This window comes from Serinus canaria, chromosome 2 (assembly GCF_022539315.1).
Source record: "Serinus canaria isolate serCan28SL12 chromosome 2, serCan2020, whole genome shotgun sequence".
NCBI classification, from domain to species: domain Eukaryota; kingdom Metazoa; phylum Chordata; class Aves; order Passeriformes; family Fringillidae; genus Serinus; species Serinus canaria.
The window spans coordinates 81203561-81224342 of record NC_066315.1 but is presented as its reverse complement, the minus strand read 5'-3'; the positions used below and the strand labels follow the sequence as shown (position 1 = coordinate 81224342).

The 20782-nt window shown below is 38.8% G+C and overlaps 1 protein-coding gene across 1 annotated transcript in view; it reads left to right on the top strand.

Annotated features, from left to right (window-relative positions):
- ADCY2 (adenylate cyclase 2) overlaps window positions 1-20782 on the top strand; it is a 204580-nt gene that overhangs the window by 60331 nt on the left and 123467 nt on the right. Inside the window, 1 exon segment of the mRNA XM_030239642.2 lies at window positions 2809-2970. Within this exon segment, the coding sequence (XP_030095502.2) occupies window positions 2809-2970 (162 nt within the window).

Genomic DNA, 20782 nt, shown 5'->3' with positions numbered 1-20782 from the left:
GAAAGATGTCCTGCTTTGCAACAGCATTCTCATACCAAATTTCAAAACTGCAAATATAAGAATTGGCAGGTCAATTTTTTTTAATCAAGTGTTCTTTGACACAGTTCCTCTGCAACCTAGCCAATTTGAATATGTAATGTCAAGAGGGGCTGAACCTCCTAAAAGTGTTCTCTGTTTGTAGTTGTTGAATGTTGAAATTATCCATTTATTTTGGCCAAGGAAAGGAGTGAAGTAATTTATAAAACAGTTATTTACAGATATACAAGGAATTTGGAGCTGATACAGCTGATATCACTAGAAGCTTTGCAAAATGTCAAAGTGTTGCTCACATGCTTAATAGCCTGTTTTATGTCTAAGTTGAAAAGCAACAGTGTCATACTCTGTCCTACATCCACTTAGAAGTTTGGAAAAATACTTACCACGGACCGCACAGATGGAGTGGATCCTTCAGTTTGGCTATAAAGTCAGATATCAAAAAATATGCAAGTTATATTTTTTTTTTTTTGAGACAAACCAGTTAAAGAAGAATAATTTTTTATTTTCTACTAATAAAATTTTCACACATATGTGAATACCACATAGGCAATGAGAAAGTTAAATGTGGAAACAACAAAATCTTGTTTACTTGAAAAATCACTTAGAATTGGGGTGTTTGAAATCCTTCTTCCAGGATTTAGATCTGGGATTCTTCTTCAAACTGTTTTTTAATAATAAAATTACAGAATGGTTTGGGTTGGAGAAAATTTAAAGATCATCTACTTCCCATCCCTCTGCCATGAGAAGGGCAACCTTCCTCCAGACGAGGTTCCTCAGGGCCCCATCCAGCCTGGCCTTTTTCTGGAAACATATTTTAAGCAGCTGGTTTTACATGCTAGTAGGCTATTTTGCCTGTGTCATCTGTTCATCTTACACCTGTATTAGAGGACCTTTTACATCCCTTGTTGCTGCCTAACTCATTGTTTGGGTTTTCCCCTATACTGGTGCCTGTTTTCATGACAGAAGATGTAATTGCTTTAGCATGATTTGTTGTCAGCAAAATCACATTTGCTGTTACCTCTGTTTTTCTTAACTTTTGGGACTCTTAATTATGACATGTACTATTATTGTCTGTTACTTCTACAGGAAATAAAGTGAAGCTGATGAGCTTCACCCATTTTCCCATGTATTCAAAAACACGCGCTGAGTTTCTCTTTTCTAGCCTGCCAGAACTTTCAACACCTTTTCCAAGTTTTAAGATTCCCAGTTGGTTCTGTCAGTGTCATAATTGATTTTTCCTCATCCTGGACAGTTTTAAAACATCATACTGGCATAGCCCTTCTCTTACTGGACCAACTTTGTACACCCTTTTCTTTGCTGTTGGTTTTACTAACATCTGATCACTGTTAAAACTTTTAGGGAGGACTGGAACCAACCAGGTATCACACTCTTTTTTTTTTCTTGTGATATCTGTTGGTAGGTTGGAAGAGTAGAGAGGCAAAGCAAAATCTTTGCCTTTTTCTTGCTGTACTTTCTTGTTATCCCTCATTTCCTTTGTAGTTCTCTTTCATTTCATGCCTTTGAACTATTTGACTCTTGAGTATATGGGAGAGCTGGCAGCATTGAAAAGGGTATGAGAGATCAGGAAGAAGCTGGATTGATCTTAATGGAGGGATGGGAGAAAGATGAATGGGTAACAGAAGTGGACATCTTCTCCATCTGGTTCTGTCCCCATGATGGAAAAGAATGCCTCCACTGTCCTACTGGGGCACATACCTTAGAGTTCAGTTTTGACTATTCAGTTGTCACATGCAGATGTGAAGAATGCAGACTGACACTAAGGAAAGTGAGCAGCAAATTTCTCTTGCTTACACCTGCCTGGGAGCTTTCTGTGTTCTGTACTGTGTGTGTGCAACTGCTGGATGGTGAATAGGCTTGCAAGTCAACTCAAACTGGTGGAAAGCCTTACATGGAGATATAATTATGTACCAACTGGCACATTTGCAGAATCGCCTACTTACTTATGTGTGCAAAACCTGTGTCCCAAATCTAGTTACATTTTCTCAAATGTCTGCTGGGGTTTGGAACACAAGCACAGCATCATATAGATATTTTCCTATGTATAGCGAAGGAATCCCTTCTGCTGTTATGGGTTGGGCTGTGCATTTGTTCCATAAGGTTAGTTTGGACACTAGTACCCTTTAAAAGAAGCTGACAGGAGATTCTGCATATGGAGTGTGATGTTCTGAAGCTGTTTTTCATGACTAAATAAATGTATTACCTTAAAATGTAGTGATTTTATGGAATTTGACATAGGTCATGTATATACTCATGAAATACCATCTTGTTAAATCAAATTTCTTGGCTCAACTTGAGCTTTTTTTTTTTTTTTTTTGCATAATGTCATTTATATTATATTGTGAATTTTTAGTTCATCAGGATGCACAAAATCTCTGTATTGAAATTAAGGCTCTGTGAGGAGTTTGGCAGATTGTTTTGTAATGCAGGTTGCAATCAGAATTGATAATAAAAATTTGAAAGTATAAATTGGAAGTAAAATTTGAAAAGTTTGGAATATTCTGTAGGTCTGAAACCATGATTTAGTATCTTGAAACCATACTTCTTAAGTCTGATAGAATGTAAATTTTCCAACACTCTTAAAAATTAATTCTTCCTAAATCCATTTCTTCAGTGTTTAGCAATGACTTTCCCGTGAAAAACTGGCGTGTAACTTTATGCTGAAGACAGTTCAAAATTAAATGCTATTTTTTAAAATCTTATTCCAAAGTGAATTTGACGTGTTTCTTTTTCCTGTCTTGGTGTCTTGCACAGGTATCGTTTTTCTTGTTCATCATTTTCGTGGTGTACACCATGCTGCCCTTCAACATGAGGGATGCTATAGTCGCCAGCGTCGTGACCTCTGCGTCTCACACGATTGTGCTGAGCGTCTGTCTGTCAGGCACAGCCGTGGTAAAGGAGCACTTGGTTTGGCAGGTAGGTGCTCTCTGCAGTTAATGATTACCTGTGCATTCAGTTGCCTGGTAAATGAGCCAGGAGTGCCTGAGTGGGTGCTTGGGAGTACAAACTTACTTCTGTCTTGATTTCTGAATTGCTTATTCACAGGTAATTCACTTTGTAATAATGAGGGTGTCAGTAATGTTATGTCTTCCTGCATTACACACGAAAGTGGTGGAATCCACAGCCACGTAGCACTTACCAATGTGGACACTTAAATTGCTTGAAAAAATTATGTGGTAGGTGCCCTACCCCTCTGCTTTGTAAAGAATGTTGTTCATCTCCTCACCTCACTTAGGCCTTGCTTCCAAGACCAAGGATTTTTTCCAAGTAGCAAAATGTTATCTTTGATGTTGTTCCTTTGCATACACTGAAGTCAGCTGGGTTAAAGTTCTGCTGTGAAGACATTGCCCTCTACAAGTCTGCTCTAGGCCTTGTCCTCCTTCTGTAATTCTCAGCCATTTATAGGAATTTTACTGCCTCATCCTGACTGGTCCCAATGATTGAATGAGTCTGGCTGGCTACAGACTCTGTGACATTTTGGGAACCCATCTGTGTTTGTGTCTTGGATTGTAACTCAGCTCTGAAATCTACCACATGACATACTGCAGATTAATAATTTGTAAAAAATCCAAATATTAGAAGTTGTTTTTCATTACTCTTTTACAGAACATCTTTTAAATGGTGAAATATTACAGTTTTAGTTGTAGTGCTGTGACAATCCCAGCTGACATTGATAGAAATCTGTATTTTTAAAGGAAAAGATAAGATTTCATTCTGAAAAATGAAGGCATGGGTTTGGTTTTTTAGTATCATTATGCCATGTTAAGGAAACAGAATTATTTTAACTTTTGCATCAAAATGATACTGAATCCTTAAAGTAAGCACATTTTTATAAAAATACTAATAGAATAAGAAAAACAGACATAATACTATTTATTATGAGTAGCATTAAGAACAGTGCAAATAATGGTTTTGAGTTACCTTTTGAGAAACTTATGGCTTACTTTGAGAAACACTGTGCCTCAAAGTGATTTTACAAATGTCCTGCTTTGTAACTTGTTGTTCAGGAAAATACATTTTATTTCCAGTTATGGCTGCAGGAATGCATTCTGTGGAATACTGAAATTGAAGTCTGGTGAACAACATGTGTTCTGAGATGTAATTCTCTGTAGAAATTTTAAATTATGAGCGAGGTAGTTTTATTTTTTTCTTCCTGATTTGGATTAGTTAAGTGTATTCTTGAAAGTTGTGAAGTTGTGCTGTATGTTAAGCAAGAACTGTGGTCATTTGCAGTTAAAGAGTATTTAAATAATTGAGTAATACAGTTATTGATATTTGTAGTGGAAAAAAAAATTAGGGAGAATATTATTCCTCAGCTTTTTGTTAACCTATGGCTTTTATTCTGGGCATCAAATCACTGCTAAAGCAGTGCCACTCCTCTAAAATATTTTTGGGTTAAAGTTGCTGTTTGCAAAAAATACTTGTTTTTCTTGCCTCTCTAGACCATTAACATTTGGTATATCTAAAAGAATACTTTCAGAAGGTGTTGTATTTTTAGACACATCACTTCTACAGAATCAAAACAAATGAATCATGGTCTGTGAGGCAAAATTATTGTCTTTCATCTCTTCTTTAACTTCCTGTTTAATTCAGAAAGAGTGGCAGTCTTTCCACTGTTTGTAAATTTGTTAAGAATATTTAGTTTCTGTGTTGTTCCTAGTTTTCTATTCTGTCTTTGTAAAATATGTTGTGTTATGAGTAATTGGCAGTTATTGGAGGTGCTGAGTTCACTGCATTCTTGCAAATTTGTGGGAAGAAATAAATGATGCTCCCTCATTCGATTTCATTTGCCCTCTGTACATTTTTAGATGATTATTGTTTATACTTTGGAGTGTGAGCAAAACTGTCTGTTTTGTGCTCTTTGCTTTTGAAAATCAAGAGCACAAATAAGGGCTTAGGCTAGAGATATGGGTGGCACTAAAAAGAGAAATAACATTTGTCAATGATGTACCTTAAGTTCATATAGGATATTGTAGTATATATATCTTATATATGTATTAAGCATCCTTCAGTGGAGAATATCTGCATCTCCCTTATAATTGCTTCCATTGTATCTTCTCTGAGCTTTCTCTTGGCTGAACAACCATTCTTTCAGTCTTCTTATGTCAGGTTCTCCTGCCTTATAATGCATTTGATAGGTCTTTGCTGGACCTTCTTCAGTTTCTCAGCATCTCTGAGTGACTGATTGGCATCCCGTAGCATTTTTAAAAGATAATCATACCTTCAGTATATGAGAGAGAAAAATCGATGTCCCTAAGCATCCACTCATTTTGAAATTTGGCAGAGCCTATCTGACTGGTTTTGTCATTCTTTTGTTATCCTCTGCAAGATTTTACATCAAAAAGTGTCTTCCTTAAAGCTGCAAAGCTTCGGATGCTCTTGATCCAGGGTCTGTTGCAATTCCAGACACTGAGATGAAGCCTCCTGCTGGGATAAAGAAGGATTCTTCAACAGACTCTGCTGGTTACATGAAGTAGTCTCTGTGTGACCTACATGTCTCTTGGGGAGAGGGAACACGCCTTGCTTTAAAAATCGGGAATGATGGAGACGCGCTTCCTCAAGCCTTCATATATTTTCCATGGCTTTTGAGCAACAGTGTTAGAATTCTGTTCATCTTTCTTATTAGGAATTTGTCTAGCCTTGCCATGCAGCTTCTGGATCTCATTTTTCTGGCCGGTAGGCTGACAGACCCAAAAGGATCCATTTTCTGTTTCTTCCATGAGAGTGCTTGTAGACTCTCATGAATTTGCCTCATAACCTTTTTGTCAGTAAAATAAACGAGTTGCCTGCTTTTGCACTAGCTAAGCCTTCCATCACTTTCACAGTTGTTCTTTGAGTCCTCACTTGTGCTTCATCAACATCTTTCTTGCAGCGTGGGCATTTGCCTTTGGAGGAGCGTGCCAGGAGCAGCTGCAGCCGTGCCAAATGCTAATAGGGACCAGGTCTAACAGGGGCCAGGTCTACAAAGGGGTCAGTGTGCTGCTGTGCCCAGCAGCACGGCCAGACACAGCCTCCGCACTGAGACACCCGGCTCAGCCTCCCCCCGCGCTCCTCGGGGGAATTCAGCGCACAGCTGCGGGATCTCTGACGGGAAGGGGGAAAAAGACTCCTGTGTTCCAGCCTCAGTTTATGAAAAAAAAAAAAAAAGACTGTGTATGTATGTTTTGGGGTTTTTTTTTCTGTTGAAAATTTTAATCCTAACCTTTACAAGGCACACGGTTTGGAATCTGGGACTCTGCCCTGTCTTTCCAGGTGAGAATCTCCTGCTGCCAAGCAGAGGATGTTGTTCTATGTGCTCCAGGACTGCTCTAAGAGAACAGGAGTCTAATTCTGATGTAAAGGCATTTGGTTCAGAAGACCTTCACAACTTTAACATCCCTTTCAGTTATTCCTGGAATGGAAAGTATTTAACTGCCATCTCTTCCTATAAACACATAACCTGTTTTTCCCCAAACCAGAACAGATTCTAATCAAATGCTTGTGTTTTTCCTGTTCTATTATCAGCAAGTGAACCAGTCTGATCTCTAAAATAGGCTTGATACTATCAATAGAGGTACTTTTTTTCTTAATCTGTTAAAAAAAGAGATAACCAAAATAATTAAACATCCTATAAGCTTCCATTTTTCTTTTCCCCTATGATTTATGTGAGGAGTCTGATTTTTTTATCTTAGTCTTTTAGTTTTACTTTCTCAGCAAGCTAAATCGGTGCTCTTGCAATCATTTTTCATGAGCTGTGTATGTGTTTTCCAAACCCTGGCTAAATCACTACAAACTCCCTTTTTACATTTTTTTTTCCTAAAGTAGTGTTTTTTACCCTAGAGGATTTTTTTTGGTGGCTTCTTGCAGCTCTGTAAAAGGGGTCACGTTTAAAGGCACACAGTTCTAGCTAGGCAGAATGCATGTGTGCATACATACAACTTCAGATTGGCTTTGGACTATGTTCAGGAATGCATCCACGAAAAGGAAATAATTTGTAACAACTTTTATGAAAGACTTTGTGTGATCTCATAGCCTTAAGATAATATTCTATTGGGGTGGGAGAAAAACAAATGCTAAATGAAAAATTTATTTTCAGGAATGTTTGTATTGGGAAATTCCAGTGCTTCATCCATAGGGTGTTGTGCATTTTTCATCAGATAAACTGAGGTCTGCTCTTACAAAATTAAAAATCAATGGCTATGGTCTGTTAAGGAAAAAAAAAGAAATAAACCAAACAACAGTAAACTGAAAAGGGGAATTAGTTTTATAAAAAAAAAAAAATTATCAATTTCTTCATCACTACACATCTTGAAACAAATTTTATCAAAAGCTCATCATCAGAAGTGTAGCGTGGTTTTCAAAGATGGACAGCTTTGGTTTTCATCTTAGCATGCAACATATCATGCAAAAGGCATGTACCTTCTGTTTAAAACACTGATTTAAACTCATTTGTTAACTTAGTAAATTTAAGAAGTGATGATACCTGCAAAAACTGTTTTATGTAATAGAGTGGCACAGCAGAAAAATAAAAATAAAAAGCACCAGTATTCATTGGCTTATAAAAGAAGAAAATGTAGAGCTCTAGGGCTCAGAAATAGAGTAGAAATTGGTTTATGCTGTTATCACACAGTGCAAGAAAAAAAATCATGTTTATTAAAAAAGTCTGGGAAAAAAGCCCATGTCTTTAAGTACATCCAGTGCTGTACAACCCCTGAGGCTGTAAAGCTGCACAGTGTAAGTTTAAAGCACATAGGAACTTCCTTCAGTCTGAATGCCAAAATGCTGTTACTGGGGGCTGAATTTATCCTTTTTCCTTGAATACCTTTATTTTGAAGGAGATGGGGAAGGGTTATTCGTGAAGGTAAAGCAGCTTAAACAGCTCCTGCTTTCTGCTGCTCCGTTTCAGGAGGGGAATCGCTGTTGTTCCTGCTGCAGGTGTGGAGGGCAGTGACTGCCATGGAAGGAGGGAGGCTCTATTCCTTGTATTCCTTGTAGCAGCAGCTGCCAGTGTCCTGAACCTTGTGCCTTTTCCCCTCTGCTCTCCCCACCCTAGCAGCAGTCTGGCTCAGCACATTGTGCAGCAGCTGGGAGCCTGGAAGGCTCTGTCCTCCATTGCACAATGCAGCAGGCGTATTTTTTATTAATGCACCTTTTTTTATTCTTGGTTTTATACTTTATCTAGGCAGATATTGAAGTGCCATCTGCTGTGGTTTTTTAACTAATTTTCACAATCAGCAGATGTACTTTGTGTTTCACTCATTCTTTAAGAAAATCTGTATACTTTGGATGTGCTTATGAAGAGGCCACTTGCCTACAAGAGTATAGATATGTAGGAGAACGTATAATTGCATTTCAGAGTATTTAAACATAAACATGGAGAATATGAATGTCTTCCAAAAAGTCCCTGAGTCTCTAAATGGAAGACCTGTAATACTTAGTGTGATGGAAGATTCAGCAAAGTCTTAGAATTGTATTGTGGAATGAAATCATGCGTACAGCTGGCGATGTGGGTTTTCAAAAGCACCATTTACCCGCAGCCCAAGGTCAGCATCTAGGAAATGCATAGAAAGTAGTCTTGGTGAGATATATAGGAAACCATCAAAGTACAGAAGATAAGTGATAAATGCCTCCTTTTTTTTTTTTTTTTAATCATGGAAATATCTGCATGAGTTCTCAAATAACTCCAGTTAGCATTGATTCTTAAGCTTTACTGAAAGAATTAGATTGACATTTGTGTTAACTTCTTTTAAGTTAATATTTATATTGGCAGCAAATATTTGTTCATCACTTTCATACTACTTTAGCTTTTCCTGTTCTAAAAATGGCAATTTCTTGTAGCAATTTTTAATTTTCCAAACTATAAATTAATTTGTTGAACAAGCTCCCAGTCTTTCAGTCTGTCCTTGAAGTTATAAAATGTCTATGTCAGAATGCTCAACCTTGAGGCTACTATCCTTCCAAAACTGTAAAAGAATTAAAACAGGTGTTAGGAAATTCCAGTACTTCTAGGCTGAAGCAGCAACTCAGCTGTCACCTATACAGCATACTTTTTGCAAGGCAGCTGTATTCCAGATCCTTCTAGACATGACTTTAATGTAAATAACTGACCAGTAAAAGGTTAAACCCATGAATTCAGAATTTTGTAATACTGTCCATCCAGATAATTTTTCTTGGTAAAGAATCTTAGTTACTTTTTCTGAGTTAGTTTTGCTGATTTCCTTCCATTTTCACAGATGTTGGCCAGCCTTTTCAGTTACATAGTACTTTTACAGATTGGTATTTTTTGTTAAATTTATTGTGAATTAGTTCTTTTCTTATGGCAGCTGGAACATTAAATTCTGTGAATGATACTCACTCTAGGCATGATGCTTTGTCATTTCATGTACTTAAAGAATTACCGTATAGCTCTACATATAATCTGGAAGAATTCTGTAGAAGAAAAATATCTTTCACTCTCAATATGTGAATACATTTCCCCATCCTGTCAGCCACTTCTGGTGCAGCATAAAATAGGGATCAGGAGCACAAACACCTGCTGTTGTGTAGAGAAGACTTTGGTGAGTCACAATCCACCTTGCAGTGGTTCAAGACCCAATCTCTTTGTAGGTGCCTGCAGTACAATGTGATCTTTCTACTTGTCATCTAAGCCCCTGCCATCCACCAGTGCTAAGCTGATGGTCAAGTAGAAGTCATTCCTCTTCCAATAAGCTTCCAAAATTTGCACTCCTGTGCACTCATGGCAGTGCTTGCTCATGCAAGTCCCTGGATAGCCCTTGTTTCCCACAGCACACTTCTGCTGTGTGTTTCAGTGAAATGCTGGCTGCAGAACTGCCCTAACTGCAGCCTCCGAGTGCCCATCTTGTAGGTCCTGTGATGGAATCACTTAATGCTCCCAGATAAGTGTGTGGAAGCCAGGAGCAAAGGATGTAAATATCTGCTACGTTTTTGGGTTTTTTCCTTTGCAGCTACAGCTGTGCTACTGGTAAAAGGGGAGCTGTTCTCTGGCCCTGGAGCTGGTAGCACAGCTTTTGTTTACCTGCCTAAACTCCCACCCCTTTTCCCTTCCCCAAACACGGTCAGGTGCCAACTTCTTCCAAAACACTTCTCACATATTCTGTCCTCTAAGACACGCCAAGGCTCTGGGAAAATACTGCTTTGCCCAGATCAAAATGGTGCCAGTGAGCAAGGTAACAGCTATGCAGAAGCAATGATCATGGAACTCTAAACTGCCTTCCACTCTGGTTTACCAGCAGAGACACAGCTAGAGGAACATCAGCTGCAAACCTTGAAGAAAACCTGGATCTGGTGCTGGGTGATATTGTTTAGTGGATTAGGGGCTACAGTGGTAGTGCTGGGTGGACAATGGGACTGGATGGTCTTGTAGGTCTCTTCAAGCCCTGATGAATTTATGATTCTGTGAATCCTTCAATTCCTAATTCTTCACAGGGATTGCCTCTTTGGAAATTGCACTGTGTATTCTTTCCCCTCTCAAGGTATATGTGTTCCTACATACCCAGTGGGTGGCATCATTATTTGTTATTTGTGGGCCTGAGAAGAAATCATGTCTCTCTTGTGTCTCTCTCTAGTTATGTGTAATAAATTATGTTTATCTGCCATCAGTTTGGAACTGGTTATGGGTATACTAAAGACTGTATGCTGCATATTTGCTGCAAAGGTCACCTGCCTGGACTCTGCTAGCTCTTACCTGTTTCTGAGTGGGGCTGTATGAGTTACAGCTTTGATTGCAGCAGTGTGCAAACAGCAAAGGCTCTGGTTTATCAGGCATAAAGTTTTGTTCTTGAATCTATTTGCAGTTTTATTTTCTTTGTTCCTTTGAGGATATTTTTTCTCCCAGATGTGTGGCAGTCTATCAGCTCAGAAGCCACAAGAACACAGGTCTGAAGTAAGCAAGATGTCTCTGTCCCTGGTTAGCTCAGGTCCACAGGCTTTGGGAGTTCAGGCTCTGTGAAAGCACTTCTGCTACTCTGAAAAGACAGAGCTGTGCAGGGATCTGGGCCAGCTTCCATGTCTTTGGATATACAATAGCACGGTTAATCCTGAGTCCTTTAGTCTTTTAACAAATAATTAAGTCTTACCAATGCTGAAATAGCATACATCTGCAGAAGATTCAAATGCTTGTGGGTGTCCAGAACCAAGGCTGATTGGCTATCATGGATGGAGGACTCAGCAAGACAGGAAACAAACATGCTACAGGAGCAAAATCACCCTAAAGGATTTCAGCAGATGTTTTGCTCTCAATGCATGCACAATACTAGCTACTCAAGATCCCAGTGCCTCTTGTTCAAATAGCTGTTGCCACTCTGTGCTGCTGCAGAAGAGCATGAAAAGAAGGACTTGAAAGTTCATTAGGTCAGTTTTAAACTGGGGAAAATTATTGCAACATTGATGAATGCAAATGAGTAGGTCAGATTCTGAAGCATGAGATTCTGAGTCCTTCAACACAGGCACACTTTTGTGTTTTAGAAGCTAAAACTGAGTTTTGCTCCAAAGAGATAAATCAAGCTTTGTTGTGAAGAAAATTGTTCATTTAAAAGATTTCTAAAGGCCACCTAAACAATCTTCTTTGTCTTGAATACTCTCTCACTTTTTATAGTCCTAGTTTCACAGCCTCTCTGTCCCAGTAATATTACTTGGGGTTAACCACAGCAGGTCTGTCTGTCCTATTTACTAGTGTTATTTGCTACACTTTGCCCCTAGACACGTAGACATGAGATCCTGCTCAAGTTATTTTCAGACAGCAAAAGACTGTGTCCTGATGAGCATTTACTCACATATGTACTTTTAGTAAAACTGTTGGGATTATTTGAGAAGGTTTGCAACAGCTTGTGTGAGAGAGCTTCACACTCTGAATGCAAATGTGAGGTGTGCAATTACCCTGTTTCCTCCAGTATGTAGGTGATGAGATAGAGTTTTAGCTTCAGATGGAAGTCAGTTGGGGTTTTGCTGATGCTCTCTGAACGCTGACTGCTGCTGACCTCCACGTACACAGACACACACACTGCTTGGTCTGGGGAGTGAGTCATTAAAATTTGGCCTCTGGAAAGAACAAGACAAATAGTGACATAGTGACAAGGAGCAATGCTCCCAGGTGGCCTGCCTGCTCCAGCTGACTGGCACAGGCAGTGGGCAGGAGCAGAGAGAGGAGATGGTGTTCTCCCTGTGGGACACCCAGAGAGGCTGCTGCTGTAGTGACGGTGTCCTCAGGGTCCAGCAGGGCAGCGAAGTGGTGGCATTCCAACCCCGGTTCTTTTGCTCTAACAGATGATTTAGATCCACTCATTTATCATGTTTAATTTATTTCATAACATCTAATATAGTCAGGTTGGTTAAAACCCTTAGGGTTTATCTTGCCTTCCTCCTTCCTTCTTCCCCCTTCTTTTTTTAATAAAATTAGTAGAGGATAAAAATTAAAAAGTCTTGAAAGTGGAGAAATGGCCACAATAAAAAAAAAAGTACAGCAAAAAGGAGGGGACAGAGAAGAAACATTAAATTATCTGTGCAAAAATGGTGACAAAAGCATAAATGCTGATAAATAGGAGCTGTAGAATACTGAAAAGTTGAAAGGTGGGTAATGAGGCACCTTTAATAATGTTCTGTGTTATTTGCTCTAAGAGTTTGCTTTATTTGCTGTTCAGTCATCAACGATGATACAGTTTTTTTTCTGCTATGCAGTCATTTAGACAGTAAATGTTTTCCTTGGGTATTTGGAACTTTCTCACCTCAGTTGAGTTTATTTATGCTGCACCAATGATCTCTGAATGCAGAAATGATTCCCATTCTACTCTTATTGGTATTGACTGCTTCACTTCAGAATCTCTTTCACATGGTGCACACATAGTCCCTGAAATCATTATCTAGTTATTTTCTCTGAACTGTATTATTTCAGCTTCTGTTGAGCTGCATTTGCTAAAAATATTCTTGAATCAAATCCTGGGGCTGCACACAAGCAGAGCTGGCCTGCCTGGGGCAGTGGGGGATCAAGCAGTAACCTTTTAAAGCATGTTCTGTACCCTCCCTGGACCTACCTGTGCTGTCAGTCCTGGGCTTTGTTAGTAACCTTTAAGGTTAGAACCTTAGAGTTCAAGGTTAGAACAGAGTACAAATCAAGACCCCACTTTGCAGCCCTCTTTTTCTCAGCACAGTCAGTGTTAAACCCAGCTCTGCATTTGAATCGCCTGGTGCAAGTCTTGAATGAGAGACTGATACTGATGTGTCTTGAGTGGCAAATTTCTGCCCCTTTCCTCCTCTGAGAGGAGACCACAGGCAGCAGAAGGTGTGCTGAAGAGCCATTTTAGTCCTGCTGGAGCAGCCTCAGCAGTGACTCCAATCCTTCTCATATTACTACTGGGATAATCATTGCAGCTGCAACCAGCTGGTCCTGTCTGGAAAAAATGTGTCTCTACACACTGGATTTGGATATTTTGGATATTTTCCTTGTCTCAGCCTTTGGCTGGCATCCATTGCCTGTGCTTTCTAAACTCCACTGACTCTTAGATTGGGTCAGCTGTTACATCAATGTTAATTAAAAGCTAATCTTCAAAAGTATGAATGAGCAGGGAAACAGGGACAGAGGAACTCCAGTAACCTAATCAGAACAAATTGGACACTCAGCTGACTTAAGATAGGATGTTTAGGAGAGAAACCAAAGTGTGGAAAAGGGGGGATCATAGTGGTTTGGAGGAGGAACAAATATGGGAGAATAGATGAACAAGGCAACAAAAGAAAAAGAGAATGGAGAGGTCTAAGTACTCTCTGGTACTTTGGGGGCTGTGGGCCAGAGGGGCTCAAGATCTGGGGCAGCTGCCCATGAATGTTACGAGTGTGTGTCAGCAATCGTCTAGTGGTGAGTGGGAGGTGAGGCCATGAGCCTGGGCTGGGTACTGGAGAGGTTAGAGGCCATGTGGCTTGACTACTGGAGGAAGCAGGGAGTCCAAACCAGACTAGAGACAGATTTGTTTGTGCAGATGGAAGATGATGGGCTGGCTATTGAACAGATCTGTGGCCAGTTCCTGGGGGGATATATAATGTCTCTGTATATGTATTCTGTTCTAAATGCTTTCATCCTGGTCAGCCAGAGCGGGGAGCAGGACCAGGATGTTGGTGGAGCTCGTGTTTGCCCAAGTACTGTGTTGACCTTGTGTTTTTTGGTCTGCTTTGATCTGTGTGGCTGCCTGTTGGTGTGTGTATAAATGCACTGTAAGTAGTTGTGACTGGATGGATGTGGGGATGTGGTGCTGCAGCAGCTTTGCCTCTGTCAGGCTACCAGAGTAAGAAACTTCCAACATAAACCTGAGCCACATATTTTATAGTGGAATTCCATATGTTCATAAACAGCATTATGACTTTTGCCTAGAAAGTGGTTTTCTTGGTGAACTTGATGAAGATTTGACTTTAATATCTTCACAGTGAATAACACAGGGACAGTTTCCACTCTGGGCATCCCTTCCCTTCATATTCACACGTTGGATATGGTAAGCCCTGAATCCATAAGCCATGGTCATCATGAGAAAACATTAAACTTTCATATCTTCTTCTGGGAGTCACAGGCATGATATTACTGCATGATGAGCTGGTTGGTTTTTCACTCTGCGTTTGCTGATCAGCATCAGGGTTCCAGGCAATCACAATAGTATCAGAGTTAAAGAAGAATAAATGTGGAAATGCTGCTCCATAATTACTGAACTGGTATGATACATGGCAGTGAAGGATTGCTGCAGGCAGATGCTCTGAGGGTATGGAGAGAAGGGAAAGATTTTCTGATGCAAACTGCCTAAGCAGGCAGTGCTGTCCCTAGAGAGACATTGAGCATTCAGGTAGCAGAGCACATTTTTTCCCTCTTCAATGTCACTGAAAGAAATATAAGGATACAGAGCAGAGGTGAGCTCAGAGTGTTAGAGTAAAGCCAGAAAGGTTGTTATAAATTTTTGAGAAAGATTGAATATTGCTTGTGAAAAGGGATTTACAGTAATGAATGCTCTTTCCATCCCTGAAATACCTGACACAATTCCTTATGTTTTTTATTAGAGATTTGTATTAGCTGTTATTTAGTTTGTTAAAACAGCTCAAGCAAGGTAGTGGTGCTGAGATGCTCATTCATGCTAGGCTCAGTTTGGATGATTTGATATGAAGCATAATGGGTGCATCTCAGAGAACTGAGGAGCTGAGAGGTAGGGCAAGAGTTGGACTTAAGTGCTTCAAGATGATTCTCCTCTGTGTCTGCAATGCTTTTTTGCAGTTGTGATGTGTGCAGTTAAATTGGCTTCTTTTGCACTTCCCTCAAACAGGGCTTCCCATCCTGAAAGCTAGAACTGTTTGCCATCATGTTGGTAGCTCTGAAAGTGGCACACTTTGGTTAGCATTGACTACAAACTAGCAAAAGTCAGAAGTCTGGAGATATTCAAGAAGCATCTGGACACAATCCTGTGCTATGTGCTCTGGGATGACCCGGCTTTAACAGACACTTTGGGCCAGAGAACCCATTGTGGTCCCTTCCAGCTGTAACCTTCAGTGATTCTGTGAAGTCTGCCATTTCATTTTAGCTTTCCAAATTCAAATTTCTCCTTGTAAATAGCAGGAAGCTTTCTCTCAAGATTTGTGTCTTTCTAATTCCCTCACACCTTGGTTTAAAATCCATGTTTGCTTTTTTTTTTCTTATTCTTTCTCACAAAACCTGTTTTTTGCTTCTTTTTCTGACCTAGCTGGGCCTTTAAAACATTTTAATTTATGTGGGTTTTTTTTAATCCTTCAGTATACTTCATCCTGCTTATCAGCTTCCTGCAACAGAGCGTTCATCAGCTCACCTGTGTTGTAAGAAGAACCATCTTTTGCTTATTTCAAACCTGTCATTTGTTTGCATCCCCCAGACTCTTACACTGGAAAAGACGGAACAGTTGAAGAGCTCAGTTCACCCTTTCCAGATAATTTATGATCTTATAAACCTCTGTCACACCTCCTCAATAATTTATTTCCCAGGCTGCAGAATTGAAAATTATTTATCTTTCCTTGTTTAGAAGCTATTCCATACCTTTGATCTTCCTTATTGCTTTTCTCTGATCTGAAAGTTTTCTCTTACACGGTATGAAAGCACTGTCTCTAAGACAGAAAATCCATTAATACTTCATAACATGCTTGTTTAGTAAGGAAGTAGGTCACTGTAAATTCTGATGACCCTGAATAAAGAGGAGAAAAATGACTAGCCTGATGCTGAAGGCAAGCACAAATTAGCTGAAATGTTACTGGTGAAGGAAATGAAAAATCTGTGACCTGACCCATGCAATCTTGAAGGGAAGACTTGGAACATTTTGCTTAACAAAATGCACATGATTCTGTAGCTTGTGAAGGAGGTTCAGAAGAACTGTTATGCATTAATTAGGGTGAAGTAAGAGAAATAAATATGTTCGCTTTTCATGTCAGAAGCTAAAATGTTGAGGTCTGCTTGTACTAAAAATAATTCCAAAGGAGAAAATAGTGGTTCTGATTATACTGTATTATGCTAAGACCTGAGCAGCTAGGTTTGTTTCTGCAGGGCTGTTGCTTATTGGATTATTATCATTATTTTTTTTAACAATTCCAATTTAAGAGTTGTGAAGCTGAATATGAAAAACAAAATTATACTTCTATACCCATATTACTAGGGATGTGGGAAATGAAAATCTGTACTTAGAAGCAAAGAATCCTTCCTAGACCAGGAGGAAAAAATTGATATTTCTTTTTTTTCTAAGTAACTCTATTCCTCTTTAAAAAACATGTATTCACCAAAAGGACATATAAATAGAAACGAATTAAAAAAAATAAAATTGCAGTGTATCTGAATGATAATGCAGTTACTGTCTCATTAACTGGATGCCAAAAGAAGGTAGTGATAATTGTGTAGCTGCTGCTAAGAAAATTTTCAGAATGCATTATGGATGTTGTGCCTCATCCTGACAAAGTCAGTTCACAAAAGAGCAATAAGCACTGTCTCAAAGGAGTGCTATGTTTCAGATATTAAAATCTTCCCTTAACAAGCGTCCAAGACATAGATCAAAGGAGAACTACAGTGGGTATGGACTTGAAACTCATACATATTTTTTTGAACTCAAGATTGCAGATCTGTTCCTATTTTGGAAATGAGATAATTCCAGTATTTTTCAGGGAAAGTTCACGGTATGTTCTGTGGTATTTAGCATTTTAGCAGTGATAAAATGCTTTGCAGTATATGATGTCTTGACAATACTAGTGCCTGTATGTGTGTATATATAATATGCAAAATTATATATATATATATAATATACATAATATAGAAAAATATATAATTTTTCTCCTCTTCTACACGTGGTTTTTTAAAATAGCAAATCAAAGTCTCTGGACTAAACTGTTGTGTTTCAGCTGTGGTTAATGAGGTTTTTTGATTACGTTGTGTCCAAGTACCTTCCATTTTATTTCAGTGAGTCCGGCTGGAATCAAACGGATCTCAATAGCACAGGACATTTTTATAAGTCTGAACCCAAGTACTGAAGCCTTCTTTCCACAAATTCTGTCTCTTCATCAAGTTCTTGTACTTGGCCACGACGTCAGCAATAGGCCAGCAATTGGACTACTCATAGCTTGAATCACAGAGCGTGTGAGCACAGGGCTGCCTCTGAGAGGGGCAGAACAGGCTTGGACAACAAAGTCGCCTGCATCCCTCCTAGATGGATTGAGGCTGTCGAGGTTCAGTTTTCTTTTACTGCCATTTCCAGTGTTCGAGGGAGGCGGAGAAAGCTGTGGTAAGGGATAGTGCTAAACCACAGTGTACATGGAAAACTAATAATTTATTTTTAAAAGTTCTTAGGTCTCCTACACTGTTACACTTATATAAGCAAGTTCTTGGAAATAGAACAGCAAATATGATTAATGCTGTTTTGGGTGGTTTTGTTTTCCCCCTTCCCTATAGTGTTGTAGAGAAATTCAATGTAGGCATTTAACAAGTTAATTCTCCTGTACTTCTATGAAGTTTGTTGAACTGGATGAAAAAAGAAAATAAATCCAAAACTATATTCAGTTATATAGCTGCTTTAAAATTCTGTTTTTTACAACAATAGAGCAGTAATAACATTTCATCAGTGGCAAAGTGCCATGTTACATTGCTCTGGGATTCAGAAGAGCTGACCTGTGTCTCTCTGGCTTCATCTCTTGAAGTTCTCTTGATTTATTTGAATTCCTTTGAAGTGTCATCTTTATGCTGTATGCCTCCATTAATTCAATTTCTTTATTGGTTAAATGCTGATTTTAATATGTGGGGTCATACAGTTTGACCTCAAACATCCTATGTTACATTTGTAGCATGAGGACAATAAAAGCAAAGGAAAAGCTCATATCTGGAGTGGAAAATAACATCTTGCATTTTGCCATATTCTTGTCTGTTCTGAACAGATCTGATGAATATCATTATGTATTTTAGGATCTTTCATATGGTACATAAAAAAATCATCTTGCTTTCTTAAAGTTTTAAAAAATTCAATATAACTTAATGGGTTTCCTTATTGTAATTTTGTTTTTTGTCTCCACCTGCACTGCAGGCAATTTAATTACTTTGCACCTGAAGCAGGAAGTGTGTTGTATCTTCAGCATGAGCCTGGAAATCATTATAACCTTTACTTGTCCAGGGCCAGAAAGTACCTTAGGGTCTAAAATGTGCTGTTCAAGTAGAAGTAAAGACTAATGTGTAGATTACAGAGCCAGAAGAAGCTGCAAGGATCATCTAGTGCCACAGTGTTTCTGAGATCAATATTGTGTTCCTCACCTGACAATTCTCATCAAGGTTTTTGGCTCCCTCCCCATGTAGTTAGTGTTGATGGTGATTGCCTTTGACAACCCTTGAAAGCAGCGCAGAAAGAAGAAAAGCCAAATCTGTTTCTGCTCGTCTATCTCAGAGCTCCTAAAGAGCCTTTCTGTATCCACTCTGAGGCTGCTATACCTGCTCTTTAAAACCCAGATTGATTTGTGTCTTAACATGGGGGAAATTCGATTCCAACTTGTGAATGGACTTCCCCATCATCATTAAGGCTCGGAGCCGTTTGCCATGACCTAGGTCAGGCTGACCTTAATTAAAGACCAAATCACCGTGTCTCAGCTAACGTCACACGCTATTTTCACAGTCCCTTGCTGCAGTAGTTCCTCAGAAAGCTAGCAACTGAGCACAGCCCAGGCAAGGAAAAGACATGCAGATAACTTGTTTCCAAAACATCTTTATTCAAATGTGATTTAAATTTCCTCAGTTATGGAAACATTTCCCATGATATGATAGAAGCTCCTGTAACTACCATAAACATGTTAGATGGGAGGCAAATCTGGAGTATTTAATTTGTTTATTTATTTTTAACAGCAGTAACATGCATGTCTCATCCAAAATGCTGCACATTAAACTTAGTCATTTTCCACCTACTCTCCACTCTCCCTTTTGTGTTGTTCTTTTTTTTTTTTTTTTTTCCTCCTGCAGCTCCTGTATTACAGGCTCTTTTGTGCAGCCTGTAAATTTCTTCCTTACCTGGGGACCCACTCTGGCATGGGATCAGCTGCCTGGGGCTCACAGAGGAGAAGGGAATGCAGCAGAGGCAAGGGCAGTGTCCTTGTGGGACACCACCTTGTCCTGCTTCCTTCCCCAGGGAAGGGAGTGCCAGCCAGCAGGCACCACTGCATCCCATCACATGCTGCAGAGCAAGATGGTTGGCAGCTCTGTAATCTACTAAATGTGTTCTACTTTGTATCAATAATGTATCAATAATCTTCTTTGAAAAACAAGGATTGTGAAGAAGAGAGGTTGTTGAATGGAGGGTGGGATACAATATTTTTTGTATTTCAAATATCAAGCTATTAAAACAAGCAGAAAATGCCGAATGTGGGGAGCATAAAAATTATTTATGTGCCACAAAGTATTCATTTTGGGAAATGTTTAGCATCCAGGATCCATCTTGCAGCCTGGTCTATAACTGTGAGGGATTTTCTTAGAAATGTCCATGACAATCTTGGTGTTTTTATAACCACCTTGGTCAGTGCCATGTTTTATTCTGAGTCATTAAGGCAGTTGATTTGATTTGAATATTTCTCCCAAGTATGAGTAAGAAAAAAGTTAACAGACTGAATAAAACAATTTCTTAATTTTAAAAATTTATACATTTCCTTCTACTGCAAGATAATCTATCAATCATTCTAACAATTTTTTTTACTATCTTCTATTACTTGACAGTAACTCAGAGTTACTCAGTCCTTAATTTTCCATTTGACACCAGTCTCTAGTTGGGGTAGGAGATTAATTTTGTCTTTCAACCATAATAGAAATTTTCAGTGTATTTCCAACTATTGTTCTATAGTTTGTTTATTTTTATATGGTTTTCTAGCCTATGAAATTATAATTTTGTGGGTTGTGAGGTGGTTTATTATTATTAATTTTTGTTGGAATTGACTACTGGTGGTTGTTTAGATTTATCCCTTGAGCATTTTCAAACTGACTATAAGCATGTTGCTTGTGATAAGTTCTGTATTAAATACTAAATTAGTGTTGAAAGACTGGTAGAGAATCATTTAAATACCAGATGAATATTGCCTACAATATATAATAGCAGGCAAGCCTCTAAAGAATTTATGAAAGAATAGACTGCTGAATAAATGTTTGTTAAATCCAGCTAGATCTTTCTTGAGATGCTTTTAGAGTAAATTTTAATTTGCTTTTAGTGCATAATCATTAAATATATTAATGAACTGTTCTGTT